The sequence below is a fragment of the Branchiostoma floridae genome, chromosome 6 (genome assembly GCF_000003815.2).
Source record: "Branchiostoma floridae strain S238N-H82 chromosome 6, Bfl_VNyyK, whole genome shotgun sequence".
In the NCBI taxonomy this organism is placed as follows: Eukaryota; Metazoa; Chordata; class Leptocardii; order Amphioxiformes; family Branchiostomatidae; genus Branchiostoma; species Branchiostoma floridae.
The window spans coordinates 13,073,083-13,092,071 of NC_049984.1; the positions used below are offsets into that span (position 1 = coordinate 13,073,083).

The following is an 18,989-nucleotide window of genomic DNA, read 5'->3' on the forward strand; positions in this document are numbered from 1 at the left end:
AAAGAACGTTTCTTAATTTAGAAGGAAAGACAATAAATAGCAATTTCCGCTGTTTACTTTAGACCTTATACTCAGTGTGCATCCTCCTAACACTTTAGACGGGAAGACGGTCTTACATGATAATAGCACGTACACGCATATGTCGCCGGTGCACTGAGTTAATATCAACATACCACGCTATCACAGTGTGTACGGAACGTGCTCTTTGGTCTAGAAATACAAACTGGCCTGTCGCCAAAACACCCTCGTAAATTGGCACGTAAATACATTTTATTCCCATACATACTTGAAGCAAGTCCTGTAAAGTAGGCCAGGTGTTGTTTTCTGTTGTGAAGTAACGCTTTGTATGGGGATGTTTACATAAACACCTGAGCCATCTGCTGACCCATCCCGAACACATGAGAGAGGGGCGTGCGTTTTCTGAAGTGGTCTAACGGCCCTTCTCGATTCCCAATGTTTTATCCGCCGCAGCTTTCTGTATTCCCAGTTGTTAAAAACGAGTTTACTAGCTGACCCTTCATGTGTGACAGATTGGCCAATCAAGTGTCGAACCTACTTCAAAGGCAAGGAGAGTAGTTATAAACACCCACGTTTCCATTATCAGTAGAGAGTTGGTGCTTTATTAGCTGCGATTATTACGCTGGTAGTCAAACATTTAGGATCATATTTCTACAGCGCCTCTTTACAGTATCCATAAACTGGTTCACAACACATGAAACTATCGAACTTGCTATTAAAGATAGTATACATGAGAAACCACTGTTAATTACTGTGAACACAGGGAGTGGTAGGTAGGCTGCATTAGTCGGTTCACTGTCAGTTCGGAGATCTTGGTACGACATTCTATGATAGTATTGTTTGTATCGGCCCTGTGATATTCGCCAGACGATCGCAAAACTCGGGCATTCTTGAGATAGTTAACGTTGTGCATATGTCGAACAAAATCTAGCTGTCTTGTTACGGATAAGGCTTTATATAGATCATTGTCGGCGATTCGTTCTGTCATAGCCTGCTTGAAAATTCTGCGACACCAAAATCGCATGACGGCCTGTCAGCATGACAGCCTAATGACGTAAGGATATGTTTGCATTTTCCACCATTAATGCATCATTTAAAATCTAAACCCGATGAATCTGTCAGTATTCACACGGGCTCACGACTGACGACCATATACGGACTTTCTCTACACTTCATCAAAGCTTCATCATCTTCCGGACAGGCTATTGAAAAGTCAGACTAGGGGAACGCTTACGTCATGACCTCTGACGTATCCCGGCGACACCCATATACAGGACAAACATGCTTTCTTTGCAATATTGTTGACAGTGCGCTGTAATGTTATTAATATTACCCCTATTCACCCGTAATGGTTGCTTGGCTACTAAGCTAAGTGCCCACTCCAAAGCCAGAAAATAACAGGTGTTCCAGTCTTTCACTAGAGTGGACTAACAAGTAACTGCTGAAGGAGGGAAATGCTTCGTGATGTCTGTATTTATTATAGGTACACGCTATGATAGAACGAGGTTACATACGTTGTTAGTACGATTTTGACTTCATAGAATATTTATGCAGGCTATGACATGAACAACCACCGAACACAGATCTAAGCCAGCCTTTACGTTGACATGACAGTTGAATGTTTCAATTGTGATAACCTTAGTTAATGATGGATGTGCCGCCCCCCTAAAAAAGGCAACATAACTACGAATTGAAAGCAACTCATCAAAAACACCTGTGCCATCAACGATACGAAGTCAATTGGTTTGACTGACACACCCTAAATCATTTACATCACTGATGACGAGTATTGTGGAATATGATATTATGGCCCGATTTACACACACGTTTTAACGGATTGGAGTCGCCTAATCGATTTGGAGTCGACTCGAAAAACGCTTGTGTAAATCGGACCTATATATAATACCAAAGGCCAAAGTGATTAGACTGTCAGCCATCAGTGTTCACTTGTGAAAGGCCAGGATTTTGTATCGGACATCTTCTGTCTTTTGACCCACGTACGGATGTATATAGGATGAGATTACAGCCTCCAGCTAGCCTATGCTTAGAAGCAATATTCAGCCTGTTCAAAGTATGCACTGGCTACAACCTGAGATTACTAGTACGCATCATATCTATCACTTCACTTCACTCCACTAAAAGAATATCAACTTCCTACATTTCAATTTTTACGTGGAACAGAAAACAGAGTAGCTGGGTAATGATACACCCTGTCATCTCTGACGTCTCTATATCCTGTCTACAAGGACACAGCAAGAAAGATCTTTGGATGACATCCCATGCTCGCTCCAAATCCAATTTCGAAAGCGCGAAAAAAATGGGCAAACTAAGTTATTAGTTAAATTTTCATGATAGAGACCATAAAAATATTAGACGCTGTAAAGAAAAATGAAGTGACACGGCATGCCCGGCATAGTATCAGAGCCATAAATTTGAAGTCCTGTATTAAAGGAGATACTCGAAGTGACTCTAGTGCGGTAGCCTCGCCATTACAGCTACACTTATGACTACAACACTACTAGTATCACATCTACAAGCTCACTTAAGGCTAAAACACATGTTTTTCCATTTTCGGCCAATTTTGTTGTCACGTGGAGCAACGCGGAGTAGAACGAAATTTTGTGGGTTATTTTTCGACATCATACGAAAATCAAAGGGCACAGATCATAGAGATGTCACCCATGAAATTTACTTGCTGTGGCCTAATCATACCTTCCAAAAACGCCAGCTGGTTGTGAAGGTTATTTCTCGGTCTGTGGTCATGTTCTATTGTCTCTCGTACAGTGTGTGTAATCACTTCTAGTAATGATTTTCTTCAAAGTCAAATGTCCCTGATGGATGATCTATTTTTACAAACTGCAAAATACCACTTAGCAGAAATTGTATCTGTGTTTGTTAAGTTATTGGAACGAATGTTAGAGTCAGCATTGTGCATTTTTGATTCGCCTAGAATAACCGCCGATTTCCAGGCAAGTGAGTGAGTGAGTGAGTGAGTGAGTGAGTGAGTGAGTGAGTGAGTGAGTGAGTGAGTGAGTGAGTGAGTGAGCGAGCGAGTGAGTGAGCGAGCGCGTGAGTGAGCGAGTGCGTGAGTGAGTGAGTGAGTGAGTGAGCGAGCGAGTTCGTGAGTGAGTGAGTGAGTGAGCGAGCGAGTTCGTGCACGAGTAATTTCGTGCGTGCGTTCGTGCGTGCGTTAGTTCGTTCGTGAGTGAGTGAATAGAGCTGGAGGATGAATAGAGTGAAGTGTGCTCCAAGTTCGCACATTGAAATCCCATCCCCCAACAGTTTGAAGAAAAGGCGCGCCATGGCTAATCGGATTGTAGCCGCACGTCCGTACACCGCCCACTCCGCCAGGCTGATCGATGGGCCCATGAAAGAGCTGACCTCACATCACCGCCGCCGGCGCACCTAGTAATGCGCCGGTAAGTGACGTTCACATGACCGCAGTTTAAGCGCGTGGCTCCGCATATAAATCACTGTACTACAATTTGGTACAGAAATATCATACATTCGGTGTCACTTTACATATTCCATAAGGATATGAATCATGGTCATCTGTATGATTATATGATTAATGTCTCATTAATGATGAGACAGTGTTGTATCTGTAATGACATGACTGCATTAGTCTGGGCTACATACTAGCAGTTCGTCTTTATGTTCCCATTATTGTGCGACGAAACGATAAACATCCTCCCCAAAAGCGACAAAACAGATCAATTATCTAAACAAAGGAATCAATAATCAATATTTTCAGGATAAGAAACAAATGGCTATGCGCGATTCTTATCTATTATGCCGTATCAAAAAGGCTTTTAGATGGTTAATTTTCCCTGTTATTACTACATGAAGACTACAAATCCCACTGGCCCCTTGGAAAAACAAGTTACTTTTTACCACTTCGAAATGACTAGATTTTGGAACCGCTAGCTGCTTGTTTACAGCCAAGGGCGTTCTTCAACAGTCCATGACCCCGGGGGAAAAAGAAATACCGCTATTAGAGGATTGGGCCTAAAATAAGAAACCTCGATTGTTCCCATCTGTATTGAGAGGTTCTCCATGTCTATAGAGGCTTATCAGTGCCGGCTAACCGTGGGCTTCAGGGGTGAGCGCATTCTTTGAAACCCGTGACACCCGAGATGTGCGCCGTGAAAGGGAAGTATGGGGAGTCCTGGGGGCGCGGTGGGGGTTTGTTTGGGACTGAGGGTGTCCGTATCTAGGATAGGATGTCATAGATGGGGACATGGAACACCTGGGAACACCTGCCGAGCCTGCGAACACTACTAGCATGTAGAGAACGTCTGAATCACGCTCCTAGCGGTCCGCCTGACTACCCTGCCCCTCAGAGAGGGGACCAATAAGCCCTTGGCAGCGTAAGATTGTGTAACACTGGCTAGATGTACGGATACTTCCGCACAGAATCAAGAACAAACTGCGCAAAATCGATCTACCGCGATATTGGTGACCCTGGCTTGATGCTGGAAAAACCTCCCCAAATAAACTCCAGCACTCCTGGAAGGTCTGCAAATGAAGCTAGCGGGCACATCCGTACTCATACTCAGTCATCAATCAATGCATTGTGCTACTGAGTTGGTTAATAAATTCCATGACGTCAGTCACAATCCTCCTTCAGTAACCCAAACAACATGTTCTGTTAAAATCGCATTTTCCATTTCGGCGGATGTGGACAAAACTTCCATAGAGCAAGACTGAGAACGACTGGCGTTCAAAAGAACGTGGGGACAATGGTATTCCGGAGACGGCAAGATCGATTTTAGGCGAGGCCTGGCACAAATAGGATCGGGTGACCTTTAACTATTTACCGAAGTCATTAGTCTGATCGATGGGTATACGTCTATAGTGTGATGTTGGACAGGATGTGACCTGCGAAATATGCAGAAATGTACATGACAAATGTACTCTGTGTGAAGTCCAAAACAAGGACACGATTTGCCACTTTCATAGAAGCATATCATCCTTTCTTCCTCCATGGTTCCTATCTCATCATCCTCATCCCATCCTCCTCGCCGCATAAATGCGGACGTTAAATATTGAAAGCGGCTTTCCACGAGCTACCAGTATATCTTTATGGAACAAGTTTCCAAGTGATTGTTTCCCTGATTGGCACAGCTTAAAACTTTTCAAGACAAAGGTGAAAAGATCTGTCATCATAATCCAGCTAGAATATAAACCCAAAACATTGGACTGGTTCAAGACAAGCCTTGTTTTGTGGTGAACTGAAGTAAACAAAAAAAAAAAACTATGAAACAGAAACATGAAACAAAGTCTCAAACTTTAGAGAAAGTGATATGTTTGTCATGCAATTAAAAGTGATAGGAAAAATTGAGAAACTGGGAATAACAGTGATATATAATATCGGTATTTTTAAAAAACTTTGTATTGATCTTTTTTAACTGTATTGATCCTACTAAATCACTTTGTTGCAAAATGTCAAAGTCCATTGCTATGTCAAACTCCCACGACCTTTACTTATATGTACATTATTTGTTGTACATATACTGCCAACTATAAGGTGTACACACTGTGCTGCACAAAAAAAAAGATGTTATAAGTAATGAAGTGGATGTTGTAAATAGTCCACCACTGTTTTAAATAATACGCAGCTAATCTTATGGATGACATCAGCATCCTCATTGATTTTCGCCTCCAGAGATGGTCAACACCGCAAGAAAATACCGTAAATAAGAAAGTATGTTGTTGTGTGCTAGCCCTGATTGGACCTGAACTGGTGGCATTAGTGAGGTAATAATGAGTGTAGTTGCCAAGTTGAATAAAGGAATAAAAAACTTGTTGGCTGTGATAACATGTTTTGTCACTTAAATTCCTGTTGTACCATTTATGGTCTCTTTTAAAAAAAGAACTAGGCATCTTTGTTTTTCACCGTTTTTCTTTTCATCCCCTTGCAAAGGAGTCCGTAGATGTCATCCAAAAAACTTACTTGTTGTGGCCTAAAGCAAACATTCACACACCCATCCTTTCACAGCCACTAAGTGCCATGGATAGCTGACATCAGTGTATATCCTTCTTATAATTGTAAGAGGACAGTTTTAGAAACCTTTCATACCCACTGACGTCACAGGAAGCTTTGATAGACAGGGTATTAAAGCCAGATGCTCAGGGACAGAGAGTGTTTCCAAAAATTGCCTGAAAAACATCTGTGTTGACGTCAAGAAGTACGAGCCTGTGGCATACTGTATATATAATAATACCTGTATACCCGTATCAATAATAGAAGCACTGAAGCGTTACAATGTCAAGTCTGCTTTCCATGTGTAGTCTATGGTTCTGACAAGTGACATATTGTAAGGCCACAGCTAGTAAATGTTATGGATATAATACTCTGTAGAATGCCAATCTAATAAGAGAGAAAGAAAAAAAAGCAATATTGGTAAAAAAACAAGATATGGTAAAAAAACAAGATCTCTTAATGTTCAAAATAGATGGATATTGTAACAAGAATTGCAGCAACAACAAAAATATCACAGCCTTCCAGTGTTTTATTCTTGTGACACTAGTGTGATAGCCTAGTTTATTCATATTTCAATTAAATAGACAAGGACGTACAGTTGCAGGCTTGTTGGGTCTGTTTATATTTCACTTTCTCTACAACAACAGAAATGAATGATGAGAACATGTTGAAAACCCATTCTATAATGTTTTCATCATCCAGATATAAGAATCAAAAATGCTTTCCCTTGACAGCCGTTCACAGCAGAAAAAAGGCTGGGGTTGGCAGGTTTTTGTTAGGGTCGGTCTGGTAACTGGAAACAACATTTTTTCCTAGACCTTACTGTTAACTATAGTAGAAACTTTTTTTTAAAGATCTATATAGCAGCATAGACATCTCAATAATATAATAACATCTACCAACATTCCAGAGGACTTACCTATAAAAAAAAGACCAATCTTTTATTTGTTACCTTAATAATCATTGCACATTCTTCTAATTGTTTCCTTCCTGGTATCTTCTCACATTAACATATCTTTTATTTGTTTCCTAATGAGTTACTGTAAAAATCCAAACTCAGATAACAACGTTTGTGTCTGTGTGTTGACTTGCTCGCTGTCCATGGTGGTCTGAGTCTGAGCGTTTCCGGACCCCCCACCCACAAAACTGGAGCCTGCCTGAGTCTCCATGTCCATGAGCTCCAGCTCAGGGAACAGGAAGCCATTGTTAGCTGTTTTCTGTGTCTGCATGTTAGACAGGAAGTTGTCAGCAGTGTTCTGTATGGTCTGTGTGTGTGTGGAGGACAACTGTGGTGGGGGCAGATCTGCTGGCTGGGACATCAACAAGTCATGTAGGTTAAACTCTGGGTCTGTCTGTGTGTACGAATGTAACGGCTCCATGTCCTGGTAGGCAAACGACAGGTTTGTCTGAGTCTGACTGTCATTCAAGAGGAGAAAGTCTTCAAAGTCAAAGTCAAGGTCAGTCGTCTGAGTCTCCATGCTGGAGAACTCAACAGAGGACATGTCTGCTCCATTGCTGCTGTCGATGCCGATACTACTGGACTCGAGTGTTTGCGTGGAGGTATGCTCAAAGATCATGGCTTCAATGTCAGAAAAGAGGGGCAAGGTTTGAGTCTGGGCACTGGACAGGGATCCCGCCTCCTGGAACATTGCATCAGTCTGTGTACCTCCGTTCAGGAAGCTGTCGGAGGAGTTAGGTATGCTTTGAATGAAGGAAGGCAGCAGGACGTTTCCATCCCCCATGTTGGACATTTGTGAGACCACAGGGTTGGTGAGACTCGGGACGGTCAGCCACGCCTGCGAAATCGGCTGTTGTTGCTGTTGCATGGGGAACTGTTCCCTGTGGAACCCACCAACCTGTCCCGGGAACCCAAAACTATCTCTTGTGTTGGACAGAATTGCAGAGTGTGGGTTCTGTAGGTACGGGGTCTGCGTGTGACAGTTCTGTGGGCGCGACGTCTGCGTCTGCACATTGGTGGTGTAGTTCAGGGGTGTTCCCACCTGCATCCACGCATTTGAAACACCCCTCAATATTGGAGGGCTTAGCTGCGCCTGGACGGCTGTGGACGACCGTTGTGCAAACAAGTCTGTTTGTGACGTCTGCACCGCAGGCAGTATGTGCAAGGGGTGGCTGTCTGTTTGAATAGTTTGGGTGACAAGCTTTTCAAGTCTTCTGGAGGCGCTGTGTGTGTCCAGAGGAATAGAGTCTGTCTGGACATTTTGAGTGACGAGGTTCTCCAACCGTCTGCTGGCTATCTGTGTACTGAGGGGAATGCAGTCAGTTTGTACATTCTGAGTAACAAGTTTCTCGGATGTTCTTTTTCTGCCTGCCGTTTGAGTGCCCTCATCTCGAGTGTCCACCACCTTGTTTTCCTTCTGTCTGGCGATCCTCTGTCTTCTCTTGATGTAGCTCGGTGCAGCCGTTTGTATCCCTACTTCACACACAGATGTAGTAGTGGCCTGCACTGCTGTCTCACATCTCACAGATGTTGATGAATTTTGTGATGACTTATTAGTGCCAGACACAGCATAAGGGGCTAGGGAAGGTACCCTGGGCTTTGGTAGTATTTGGACATACCTTCTTATCTTAGTAGCTGCAACGACTTTGTCTTTCTGTTCTATTTTGGAAGAGATATTTCTGTGCTGTAACAATGAAACCTTTGTACATGGCGACTGACTCCTGTTTTCAGAAGAAAATGGGGTGTGGCAAACTGGTTGCCGTTGATGATGACTTTCTGATTGATTGCATGATGGTGTATTATGCTGTCCAATGAAAGCAGGCTCTGACCGAGTCACACCGCCTGATTGGTCTGATGGATGGACCAATGGCTGTGCCTGTAGCGAAGCTGCAGTAGGAGGATGTGTACCTTGCGCCTGATTGGGCAGGATTACAATGACCTTGACAGGTTGTGACTGAGGGATAGAGTGAGACTTTCTCTTGGCATTATTTCTGGAATTACAAAATTAAGAATCATTAGTTTCTTTGTATCCTCTTTAAAAAGGACAGATTCCCTCGATTTATCTCATCAGCTCGGTAAATGACCATTCTTGCCCAAAGAGTCAAAACAGCTCGCATTTTGGTGACCCTCTGTTAGGGCAATACTGACTGACTCAAGATCTACTTTGCACTGAGGCTCAATGCTGCCGTGTTCTTCATTGGACCTCTTTCTGCAGTACGTTGCTGCAGTGCAAAGCAGAACCAGTCAGTATTGCCCTGAGAAAATGGTCACCAAAATATTGGCTGCATTCTCTGTATTAAGTCTTTCATTGTGAATAAAACTTTGTTACTCAAAGAACAGGACTATAAAGTACATTACTCTACACTTACACTTTAGAGTGGTCCTTCTTCAGTAACTCGTCTGGAAGAGAGTGCCCCTTCCTGGCAGCGTGTGTCTCCAGAGCCTCCATGGTGGTGTAGGGACAGCCACAGCTGCAGTGCCAGATCTGACCACATGTCTTCTCATGTCTCTTCAGGTCTTTCTTGAAGGCAAAGCCAAACCCACACTTTGTGCAGTGCAATTTCTTCTCTGCATGCATGCGGGCATAATGCTGGGGGAAAACACTAATTGTTAGAGCTCAAATTGAATCCTGAATCATTATGAATGATGGTCACAAAATTACACAAGCTTTAAATCTGTGTAAATGTCTATATCATTGCAACAGCTATTTCTAACACTTTGATGTCATGGTGATATTGAAACGAAAGTGTTGTCAAACTGATATATGTTATCAAGTCTGTAAAGCGACATATTGTAAAGCTGTCTGACAACAATGGGTACTAACTGATTAGAATAATGTAGTCAATGAATATACAGAATACATGTTTAACACAGCAGGTGTTGGACCAGGGTGGTTTGGTATACACCTTGCTTTATTCTTTTTCTCATACCCATCCAAGAATTTCAATGCAAAATGTGCTGGAAGTTATAAATTTTGTAAGAACATCAAATCCAACATCTGAATCCGTAAATCAGATTTTCAACAGTGATGCATCCAGTGCATACAAAGCACGTATGAATTAGTGTGAGGAAGCCTGCGTGAAACAAGTCATCATTATAATCATTGGTCAACATGCTTACACACATTATACAGTCCCTTACAGGGTGTCATGCCATGAAACCTGTGGAACACTGTAAAATACAGACTGGTCCAAAAACACCCAAATCAAACATCATCACAGCCCAGGTATGACATAATGTAAAAGACTGTGCATTGTACACACCTGTCTGATGAGGAACATGGAGGTGAACGGTCTCCCACTGCCTAACCTCCGCTCACAGTCAGGTAAAGGGCAGTAGAAGTGCTTTGTTATCTTCTTCTTCTTCTTCCCTTTAGGGAAGGGTGCTAAATCCTTGTCCATGGACTGTGGGTGCAATGTCAATTTTGTGTTAACTTACCATCAGGATACTGTAAATTTATTTACTTTTGCAGTGTTTTCATTTTGAGAGGAAAAGGGAAGTTTTTGCAATGTTTGTACAATTTTTTTTTGTAATTCAAGGTTTAAAAATCTGCAGCACAGTACAAAGTAGTCATACATTGGACACTGTCACACTGTCACTCACACACATGAGAAGTGTCATGAATTTGTGGCAGAGAGGTTTTAATTTACAATATAAAGATCTTACAGTATAGATGTTTTATGCTTTTTCCATACACAATATAAAGCTGTTACTGACAAGCTTTTGCTAAGTCCTCCAACCTTCTCAAGTTGAAATAACCCAAAGCCTATCATAGTATGTCACGTGACCTAAATTGAAGTGTGACATCAGCAATGGGTCAAAGGTGCCTGACAGTCAGGCCTCCATCCACATTAGGCCTTATCCAATGTGGGGGCCGAAACTGACTGACCTGGTGCTGACGTCCCACAGGTCATGTGACATAGGCTTTAGGTTCTGTCAACTTCAGAAGGATCCGAGGACTGCTCAAGAGCCTGTTGGTGAGTGCTTTACCTTGTATATGGAAATACTTTCATCAAGAAAAAACAAAATAGGGTATAAAAATCCCTATAACATTAGTGTCATACCAAGCTTTGAATAACATTGATTACCCTTGATAAGCCATGTCTCTTGGCCATGTGCATGCTGAGAGCTGATTGGTTGGCCACAGTCTGGCCACACCCCTCCACATCACACTGCACCTCTCCCCGGGCCGGCTCCTCCAGCTGGCTGATGGGAGGACAGATCTCCTCCACCTCCATCACTCACGCCTCCTCAGGACATCTAACTGTGAAGAAATTAATAGAGAGAACTGTACAGTGTACTTCATATCACACTACTAGTATATATGTATCAGCTCAACTGTGGGTTTCGACCATCAGGTGATCCAACTTGTCAGAGGGCTGAGATCAAGGGTAAAGGACACACTGTACTGTATTCTTCTTATGTCATACCCACTCAAGAAAACACCCATTTCAATGCAAAATGCACCAGAAGTTGGGAAAATTCTGGGTTCTCAAACAAAAAATTGTAAGAACAGCAATTCTAACATGCAAATATGGCATTCTATTAAGACATCAGTACATGCAAAGCACATTTGACTCCTTCAATGGAAGGCCATGTACAAGGCCCTAAGATACCCTTAAAGGGGCATTCCACTCCAGAAGAGGGAGGTGTTTTCCAATAGATAATGTGTCATTGAATACATAATCAGCCGAATTTTATGGAATTCACCTTGGGATGACTTGCGCGATGTGTGTTTTGTAAAACAATATGACACTCACTAAACCCATGCAGACCCTAACGCTACCCATACATTCCCTATACGCATAGACACTTTGTTTAACGTGCATATTTTTGGAATAAACGAGGATCGCAAAGCACACTGAGAAGGCAAATTGATCATAAGATAGCAAAGAACACATAACAAGACGAGATTTCTTAGCGATCCTGAACCCAAATCAAACATTATCATGGCTCTTCTCATTTGTGTTAAGGTGACCACCATGATCTGTATAATGTTCTGCATGCTGCATTGCATGGTGATTTATGAATGACATTTCACCATCTAGTAGATCTTCCTTTAACTACATATATATAGTATAAGTGCGCAGTGACGAGACTTGTACATCACTACAGATCTAGAAGGATCATAATTTGGACTAAAGGACATTAAGGAGAAAACAGGACACTAGAACACAGAAATAGATTGTTTTTTAGGTTTTGTAAAACTAAATGAATCACTATGTACATTATACTAAGCTACAAATGACAGACGGTGCCAAAGCAGTTTTCTTATCATTTTATCATCGTCACAGAATTCGAGTTGCAAACACAGATAGCAGGACCAATCTTTCTCTGAGTTTTAGAATCATAAAAGACTGACAAGCAACCCGAAGCAGTAACTGAGTAAGCCACCCCCCTCCCCACACAAATAACCAAGTACAATTAACGAACATAACACCACTATAACCGAACGAAATGGCTATCAGGGGTCACAATGTGGTTACAGGTCACACAAAAACTCGACATACCTTCAGTACGTACCCGAGAAAATAGTCAAAACGTGTTTTCTTCTACTAGCAGGACTTTCTTCGGTATTTTGTCCGCCATTACTGTTTGGACTATACTATTGTTGCACGGGTTATGTAAAAGTATTCTTATTTATGTGATGTTAAAGCACTTACAAATAACAAATTTTACAGACAATAGTTTTATAGAATATTATAAAATACGAAAAGATTATTTTTATGGGACTTGGTGTTGCAAAAGTAGACGAAGTCTAAGTTAAAGATAACATAATACCTCCATTTATGTAATAGAATGGACCGAAGGTTAGAGGTCACTTTTTCAAAGTTGTGTGGTAGTTTGCGGCTTTCCCTGGCCTGAGTAAATTTGTAACGGAATCAAGATGTCCCTGACACTAAAGATAGACGTACGCCCGCCCCGCAGCAAGCTGGTGATTGAGAAGTCAAGCTTTGATGACGATAAATCCAGACATCGCAAGAATGTGGAGGAGCATCACTTCAATCATATGGTGAGGGCCCTGAAGACTTTTGGGGGGAGACTGGACCCACTGCCCCCACTGTGCCGCCGCCACTGGTTTTTGAGCATGACGCCATCCAACATATTTCATTTGTCGGTGCGGAAGGTGCAATGTGTCGCAATGAGTACCTAGTTTTTCGGCTAGGGCCGTCCCTCGGATAGGACGTTAAATGAGGGTCTGCATGTGGGGTCCCGACAACAATTTACGTAGCCTGGATACCATACCCCAACCTCAAATATCTTTCGATAGATACTTGAGATCGGGCTGGGGTTTGGTAACTAGGCTACGATTTACGCTGAATTCAGAAGAGCCCCCTACGTATTACGCTAAATCAAGGAATGCAATTACGCTAAATTTGTTCGCCTAGCTACGAATTACGTAGATAAGATCGTTACCCCACGAATTATGGGAAATAAAATAGGCTGCCAACGCCTTACGTAAAAGAGCATGCAGACCCTCTTAAATGGAGGTCCCGTGTCTGGGGAGAGCCATTCCCCAGGCACGTTAAAGAACCCGCCACACGTGCAATGGTGCGGTGTGAGTGGTTCAAAACCTACAGTACCTTGGCAGCACCTGGGGCAATTACTGTCGTATTGAGGTCACCTGAGTGGCGCCGAATGGCAGCTCCCTCTAGACCCTTGTGATTTAGCCCCGCCTATTGTAAGCTCCTTGCAATTCAGACCCCGGCTGCAAAGAGTGAGTAGTCGGCCCACCCAATAACAATAACAATAAAATTTTGAAATCCTGACCCTCTGAAACGTCATGTCCTGAATTTTTCTAGGCAAAATTATAATGATGGCAAATTTTCTATCTGCGAAAAAAAGTATTTTCAGCATTTCGAGCGCCGGAGGGGCGAGAAGTTGCAAGGGAGGCCCAGGAACATTTTTAAATCTTTCCTCTCTAAAACCTAAAACGCTATTTCCTGCATTTTGTTGGGAAAGACTAAGCTAAGTTTAAAACTTTAATGACATTTCTATTTAATAAATAGCAAAAAAAAAAAGGTTTTCGAGGGCAACGCCCCCAATATATATAATATGTCCATGACCGAAAGTGAAAGGGCGGTCTGGCAAAATATTGAAATCTTGTCCGTCTGAAACGCCATTTCCTGAATTTTGAAGAGCAACATTTGCTAGTAGACTATGCCATGACTTACGAAAATTGTCAGGCTAGACTACGATTTACGTAACATTTTTTAGGCTTGATTACGTTTTATGTGGAAATTTAGGCTCGATTACGCTAAAGTACGTGAAATGCACTGGCTACGTTTTACAGTAATTTTTTTCACCCTCACTACAAATTATGTAATATAAAATAGCTTCCCTACGAATTACGGGAAATTAAAGGCCTGCCTACGCCAAATACGGAAAAGAGCATGCAGACCCTCTGTAGACACCTGGTCTCCCTGATGAGGTCAATTACCTTAATTTTGGACACCCTGGTAGTCCCAGTGTCTGCATATGTATAATAACATTCCACATAATATGGAATCAGATGTTTTGTCACAGTGACATTGCAACATTTCATCAGTACAGAACTAACAGAAAATAGTTTTTACAGAAATTGTAGTGTTTTGTCTTTTATGGCATGCATGTTTTCCATACAAAGGTGGAGCTGTTCATTCCTGGCTGTGCAGAGCTGCCACCTAGCGTCCAGGCAGAGTTTGACAGGTGTGATGATTACTACCTCATCAAGAACGTCCCACTTACAGAGTTGATCAACAAAGATTTCATCGAAAACTTTGTCAAGAAAGGTTTGTACCCAGAGCTAGACATTTTATTTTGACATTTAAGTGTAGTGTATCATGTATGGGAAAATTTTAAGTAGGTGACAAAATCTGTAGTACTAGTAGTAGTACATATGTTGTACTATTTTTATGTCAGGAAGTTATGTTTTTATTGGAATTCTGTATTTTAGTGGTAATGAAGCACCAACTAGTTATCCATGAAGGTACTGCATTCTGAAACTGTCTGGTTTATGTCTAGGAGGGAAATGAGTGGGCGACCAGAGGGTGTTAGAATTATAGTGCAAGTCAATGCAAACACGTGTGAAACAGGTTTTGCTTTCAGGAACCTGTACTTAGATCGGGAGTAAGAAAATCATAGTATTGTACAAAATAATTAACCAGTCTTGAATACTTGTCTGCTCTGTAAAACCACCCACTTTGTATTATCATGTGTCCACAGGTTCCTTGTACATGCTGTCCCACAACACACATATTGATAAGCACAATGCTTATGCAGTACTACCCACAGGTAACGTCCCCATGTTTGTTCCTTTACACACAGTTCTGCTGCTGAACATTTTATGTCGGTTCACAGATCAAACTGTACATGTGCAGTGTGGTATATTTTGCATGATATGTCAAAGTTGAAGAAGGCCCCCAAAACATAGACTAAACATGTCTGGACACGGATAAAGCATCAGTCTAAGAACGGTCTACAAGTTCGGGCACCTTTGACTTTGCATATGTGCAGTTCAAAACTGTGAACTGGCTTATTATTTTCTATTTCCTATCCCAGTGGTAGTTTCTACCAGACTGACTATTATAGAGAGAATAATTTGCCAGGGTAGTTTTGCTACCAAAGCAGTAGACCTTAGCATGGGCTGACTCCCTTGGCCAATTTTTTGGGCAAATTCTACAATCCACGTACCCTCGTAGAAAATCCGGGTGGAGGCTATCCCAGCAGTACTTCAACAGTCTAATAAAACTACCCGTGTGATGTATTATTCTTATAGGTCAGTTGATCCTGTCAGTACACAAGGACACGTATGAGGAGCTGGGCCTTGTGGGACAGCCATCACAGTTTAATAGGAAGGTCAAGAGAAAGTTTGGTAAGTCAAGTGGCATGTAAAGATAAATGTGCCTTTGAGGCTGTAGGGGCAGTTGGTTGATAGTTCACTGTGTTTAGGGCATGGTATTGGAGGGCAGAGCCCATCCATCTCCATCTACTGCCTTTTCATACCCCAAACTGAAGTCATGTACACATTTTTACACGTTGGTACAGTGAGGAAAGTTGTGTTAAGAACCTTTCCCAAGAACGTCTATACAGAAATACCAGAAATCAAATCCATACTAGTACCTTCCCGACATTGTGTCCGGTACCGGAATCAGGACGACTCGGACCATTACTAACTCGGCCCATTGAAAATCTGGTCAACTCGGACCACCCCCCTGGTCAAGTCGGACCACCCCCATGTACCAGTCGGACCAGCCGGCGATATAAAAACCGCGATGTTAAAACAAAGTCGGCTTGAGAAAAAACTTCTTAATCAGCAATTAATCTTCAACAAGAATGATCAATGCCCACATCTTATTTGTCTAAGGCTATTGCGAAGAGCAAGTAATGATAAAGTGTATTAGAAGCGCCTCACACATATCCATTTGTCTGCACACGCTGCGTATTTCGTGGTCAACGACCTAATGTGCGCCGCATGGAACACCGAAAAGTTCCGATGAATTACACAATCCAACCTACAGTTTTCTCATTTTAGAGTACATAAATATAAAACTAGTGTTGGGGATTACATTTTCGAAAAAAATCAATTAAATAGCTGTCTAGGGGGGATGGTCCGAGTTGTCCCGGCAGATGGGCCGAGTTGACTGGGCCGAGTTGGTCATGGTCCGAGTCGTCCGACATTCTCCGGTACCGTAGCCACGTAGTCATTCAATGACAACCTGTCATATTTGACATATACTTGTATTACCAAAAATCTTCACCATAATATACTAAATGTATCACTTTTTTTTTTTTACATATTACAGTTGTGGAGGTTGATCTCACACAAGACATCTTTGTTCCTGGGAAAAAGAATTATGAGCGTGTGAAACAGGGGTTCCAGAGGACAAAGCTAAAAGCAGACTTTCTGCTTTCATGGAAACCAGAAGGTACTGTATCTTCTTTAGGCCATGTTGATTTGACTATATGGATGACATCCCAGTGCGCATCAATTTTTAGCCGTTTCCAAAAATAAAAAGTAGTAGCCTATTCCATTGACATCATAACCTCAATTCTCATGTGCAATTACCTAGTTCTACCATCTCTGAACTGTGCTTCCTGCCACTCTGTCAAGTCTAACCTTTGCGGTCATCTTCCCACTCCCTTCCTACCAGTGTTCTCAAATAACTATGGACGGACGCCAACTCTGAAAACATGGACTCTACACAAGCAGTAAATGCTTTAGTCAACAATATCTAATCCATGAACTCTATGTTTGTATGCTAGGTACCAGACAGTTGGCTGGCTCCATACTGTCCCATTTTCAAGGCAGCTACGAGTGTGAGAGACACAGCCAGGCTCAGCAGACCAGCAGGCACACAGACCTCCTGCTGCCTGTGGTTCACAGCACTGAGCTGGAGGAGGGTGAGGACGGACAGTGGTGCAGTGCGAGGGAGTGGTACGAATGGCTGGGAGCTGTATCATGTGGGATCTCTTGGTGAGTGTTAGAATTGAAAATAATTACCTACTGTAAATTTGCAAACTTTTGTAGTGGTTTTATTGTTGAAGTGACTACAGATTCATGACACATGTATTTCAATGTATTACAACATTACGTCAATACATTCAAAATACTTCAAAAACCTCCTTTTTCTTCCTTGTGCAAAATAAGCCCACCTCAAATGTAGACGAGCTTACAGTATATTGTTAATCTTCTCCCTGACTCAGATGAACATACATGTAGTTGCAAAGGTTAATGTTGAGCAGTATCTAAAATTATAAAGCCAGTCTTAAGTTACCACCAATCTTGCTTTAGAACTTGATAACTGTAGATAGAATAAAGCATGTTTTATTTTCATTCTGTACAGCAATGAAGCACCTGAGCACTACATCTCCAGATACAGCTGTCCTGATCCTAATGAACTGACAGCAGCTGCAGTGAGACATTCCACGACAGGGTTCATAGCACCTGGGAATGTGTGCACCCTTCAGGAGGCAGTCAGGTAGGTGCAAATCATTGTGAATCTATCATAAATGTTTTATACACTGCAGATACACAACATTATTGTAAGACCATATGTTGTGTATCTGTCACAAATCCTATGATACATTCTGGGATACAAGTTTCTTTTTATGATACAAAAATGTACAGGAAAAGAGGGGATTTATTGATACATTTATCAATCTTGAGGGTAGTCGACCAATTTATTTTGAGACCAGGATATACATGTACATGTAGCTATACCACAAACTATACTGCAACCTCAAATCATTCTCCTACGCAGAGCCTAGCCCACAGCCTATACAATAAACCTTAGAGCAACTCTGCTAAAAAGGGATGAGGTTTCCACTTCTGGGGCTGTACATGTAGCCTATAACCTCAGTCAGAGAATCTTCTATATGTTTTTATTTACGGTAAAGCCAATACACTGATTCGCTGACAGGTGGGTGGAAGCCATGCTCACAAAATTGGAAACCTCAGCACAGTTTAGCATAGTCTCCCTAAGACTTGTATTGACTTGTGTTGGCCACAGATAAGACTCTGCGTACGAGAATTGCTCAAATATGCATGTACAGATATAGTAGTTGGTTTCTGTTCTGCTTTATTCTACACACAGATCCTACATGAGAGATAACAAGTCCACCTGTCCCTGGGCAGCCCTGACCGCCCATGGGTTTGTGGACAGCCCTGTCTCCTGGGCCAGAAGGGAGCATGGGTTCCACCATGGAGGGGAAAACCTCTACACTTTCCTCATCTTCAGAGACAGCAACTACTGGCTGTTCCAGGCTGTGGGGACCAATGACATCTGTCCTTGACAAATAAAATTATACACGAGAAGCCACCAGTGTTGTCTAATTCTTCTACAGAGTCTTTATTTACACCTTGGGAAGGTTTGGCTAAACTGGGGTGTGTCAGTGTGGCCTCTAACCAGCTGTCAGCCAATCAGAGAATTGATTAAACATTTAGGCTTTTCTCTGATTCGTCGATGAAGGTTAGACATCCAGATAATAAGATACGCCAAAAAGCAGTTACTCAAGCAACTGGATATGATTTTGGAAACGGTCAGA

At 42.2% G+C, this 18,989-nt stretch overlaps 2 protein-coding genes across 2 annotated transcripts; one reads left to right on the forward strand and one right to left on the reverse strand.

Annotated features, from left to right (window-relative positions):
• Positions 1-6,512: 6,512 nt before the first annotated feature.
• Positions 6,513-12,577, reverse strand: LOC118417767 (ATM interactor-like). The gene is made up of 5 exons (XM_035823472.1): positions 12,473-12,577; positions 11,051-11,226; positions 10,226-10,366; positions 9,332-9,552; positions 6,513-8,953 (listed from the first exon to the last, which is right to left on the reverse strand). The coding sequence occupies exons 2-5, from the start codon at positions 11,198-11,200 to the stop codon at positions 7,042-7,044; spliced, it is 2,424 nt and encodes an 807-aa protein (XP_035679365.1). The 5' UTR covers positions 11,201-11,226; positions 12,473-12,577; the 3' UTR covers positions 6,513-7,041.
• A 199-nt stretch (positions 12,578-12,776) lies between these two features.
• LOC118417642 (ribonuclease P protein subunit p40-like) lies at positions 12,777-18,759 on the forward strand. Its single transcript, XM_035823257.1, has 8 exons — positions 12,777-12,975; positions 14,590-14,734; positions 15,168-15,236; positions 15,721-15,816; positions 16,748-16,870; positions 17,208-17,418; positions 17,789-17,923; positions 18,539-18,759. Exons 1-8 carry the CDS (start codon positions 12,850-12,852, stop codon positions 18,735-18,737), a joined length of 1,104 nt encoding a protein of 367 aa, XP_035679150.1. The 5' UTR covers positions 12,777-12,849; the 3' UTR covers positions 18,738-18,759.
• Positions 18,760-18,989: the final 230 nt, after the last annotated feature.

Bases quoted from the DNA above. Each gene is read 5' to 3' on its own strand.
- LOC118417767 (XM_035823472.1), bottom strand. From the start codon at position 11,200: ATGGAGGTGGAGGAGATCTGTCCTCCCATCAGCCAGCTGGAGGAGCCG. The intron at 9,553-10,225 runs GTGTGTACAATG...GTTTTCCCCCAG, and splicing joins CCATGTTCCTCATCAGACAG to CATTATGCCCGCATGCATGC. The intron at 8,954-9,331 runs GTAAGTGTAGAG...TTGTAATTCCAG, and splicing joins AAGAAGGACCACTCTAAAGT to AAATAATGCCAAGAGAAAGT.
- LOC118417642 (XM_035823257.1), top strand. From the start codon at position 12,850: ATGTCCCTGACACTAAAGATAGACGTACGCCCGCCCCGCAGCAAGCTG. The intron at 16,871-17,207 runs GTACTGTATCTT...TTTGTATGCTAG, and splicing joins GCTTTCATGGAAACCAGAAG to GTACCAGACAGTTGGCTGGC. The intron at 17,419-17,788 runs GTGAGTGTTAGA...CATTCTGTACAG, and splicing joins GTATCATGTGGGATCTCTTG to CAATGAAGCACCTGAGCACT.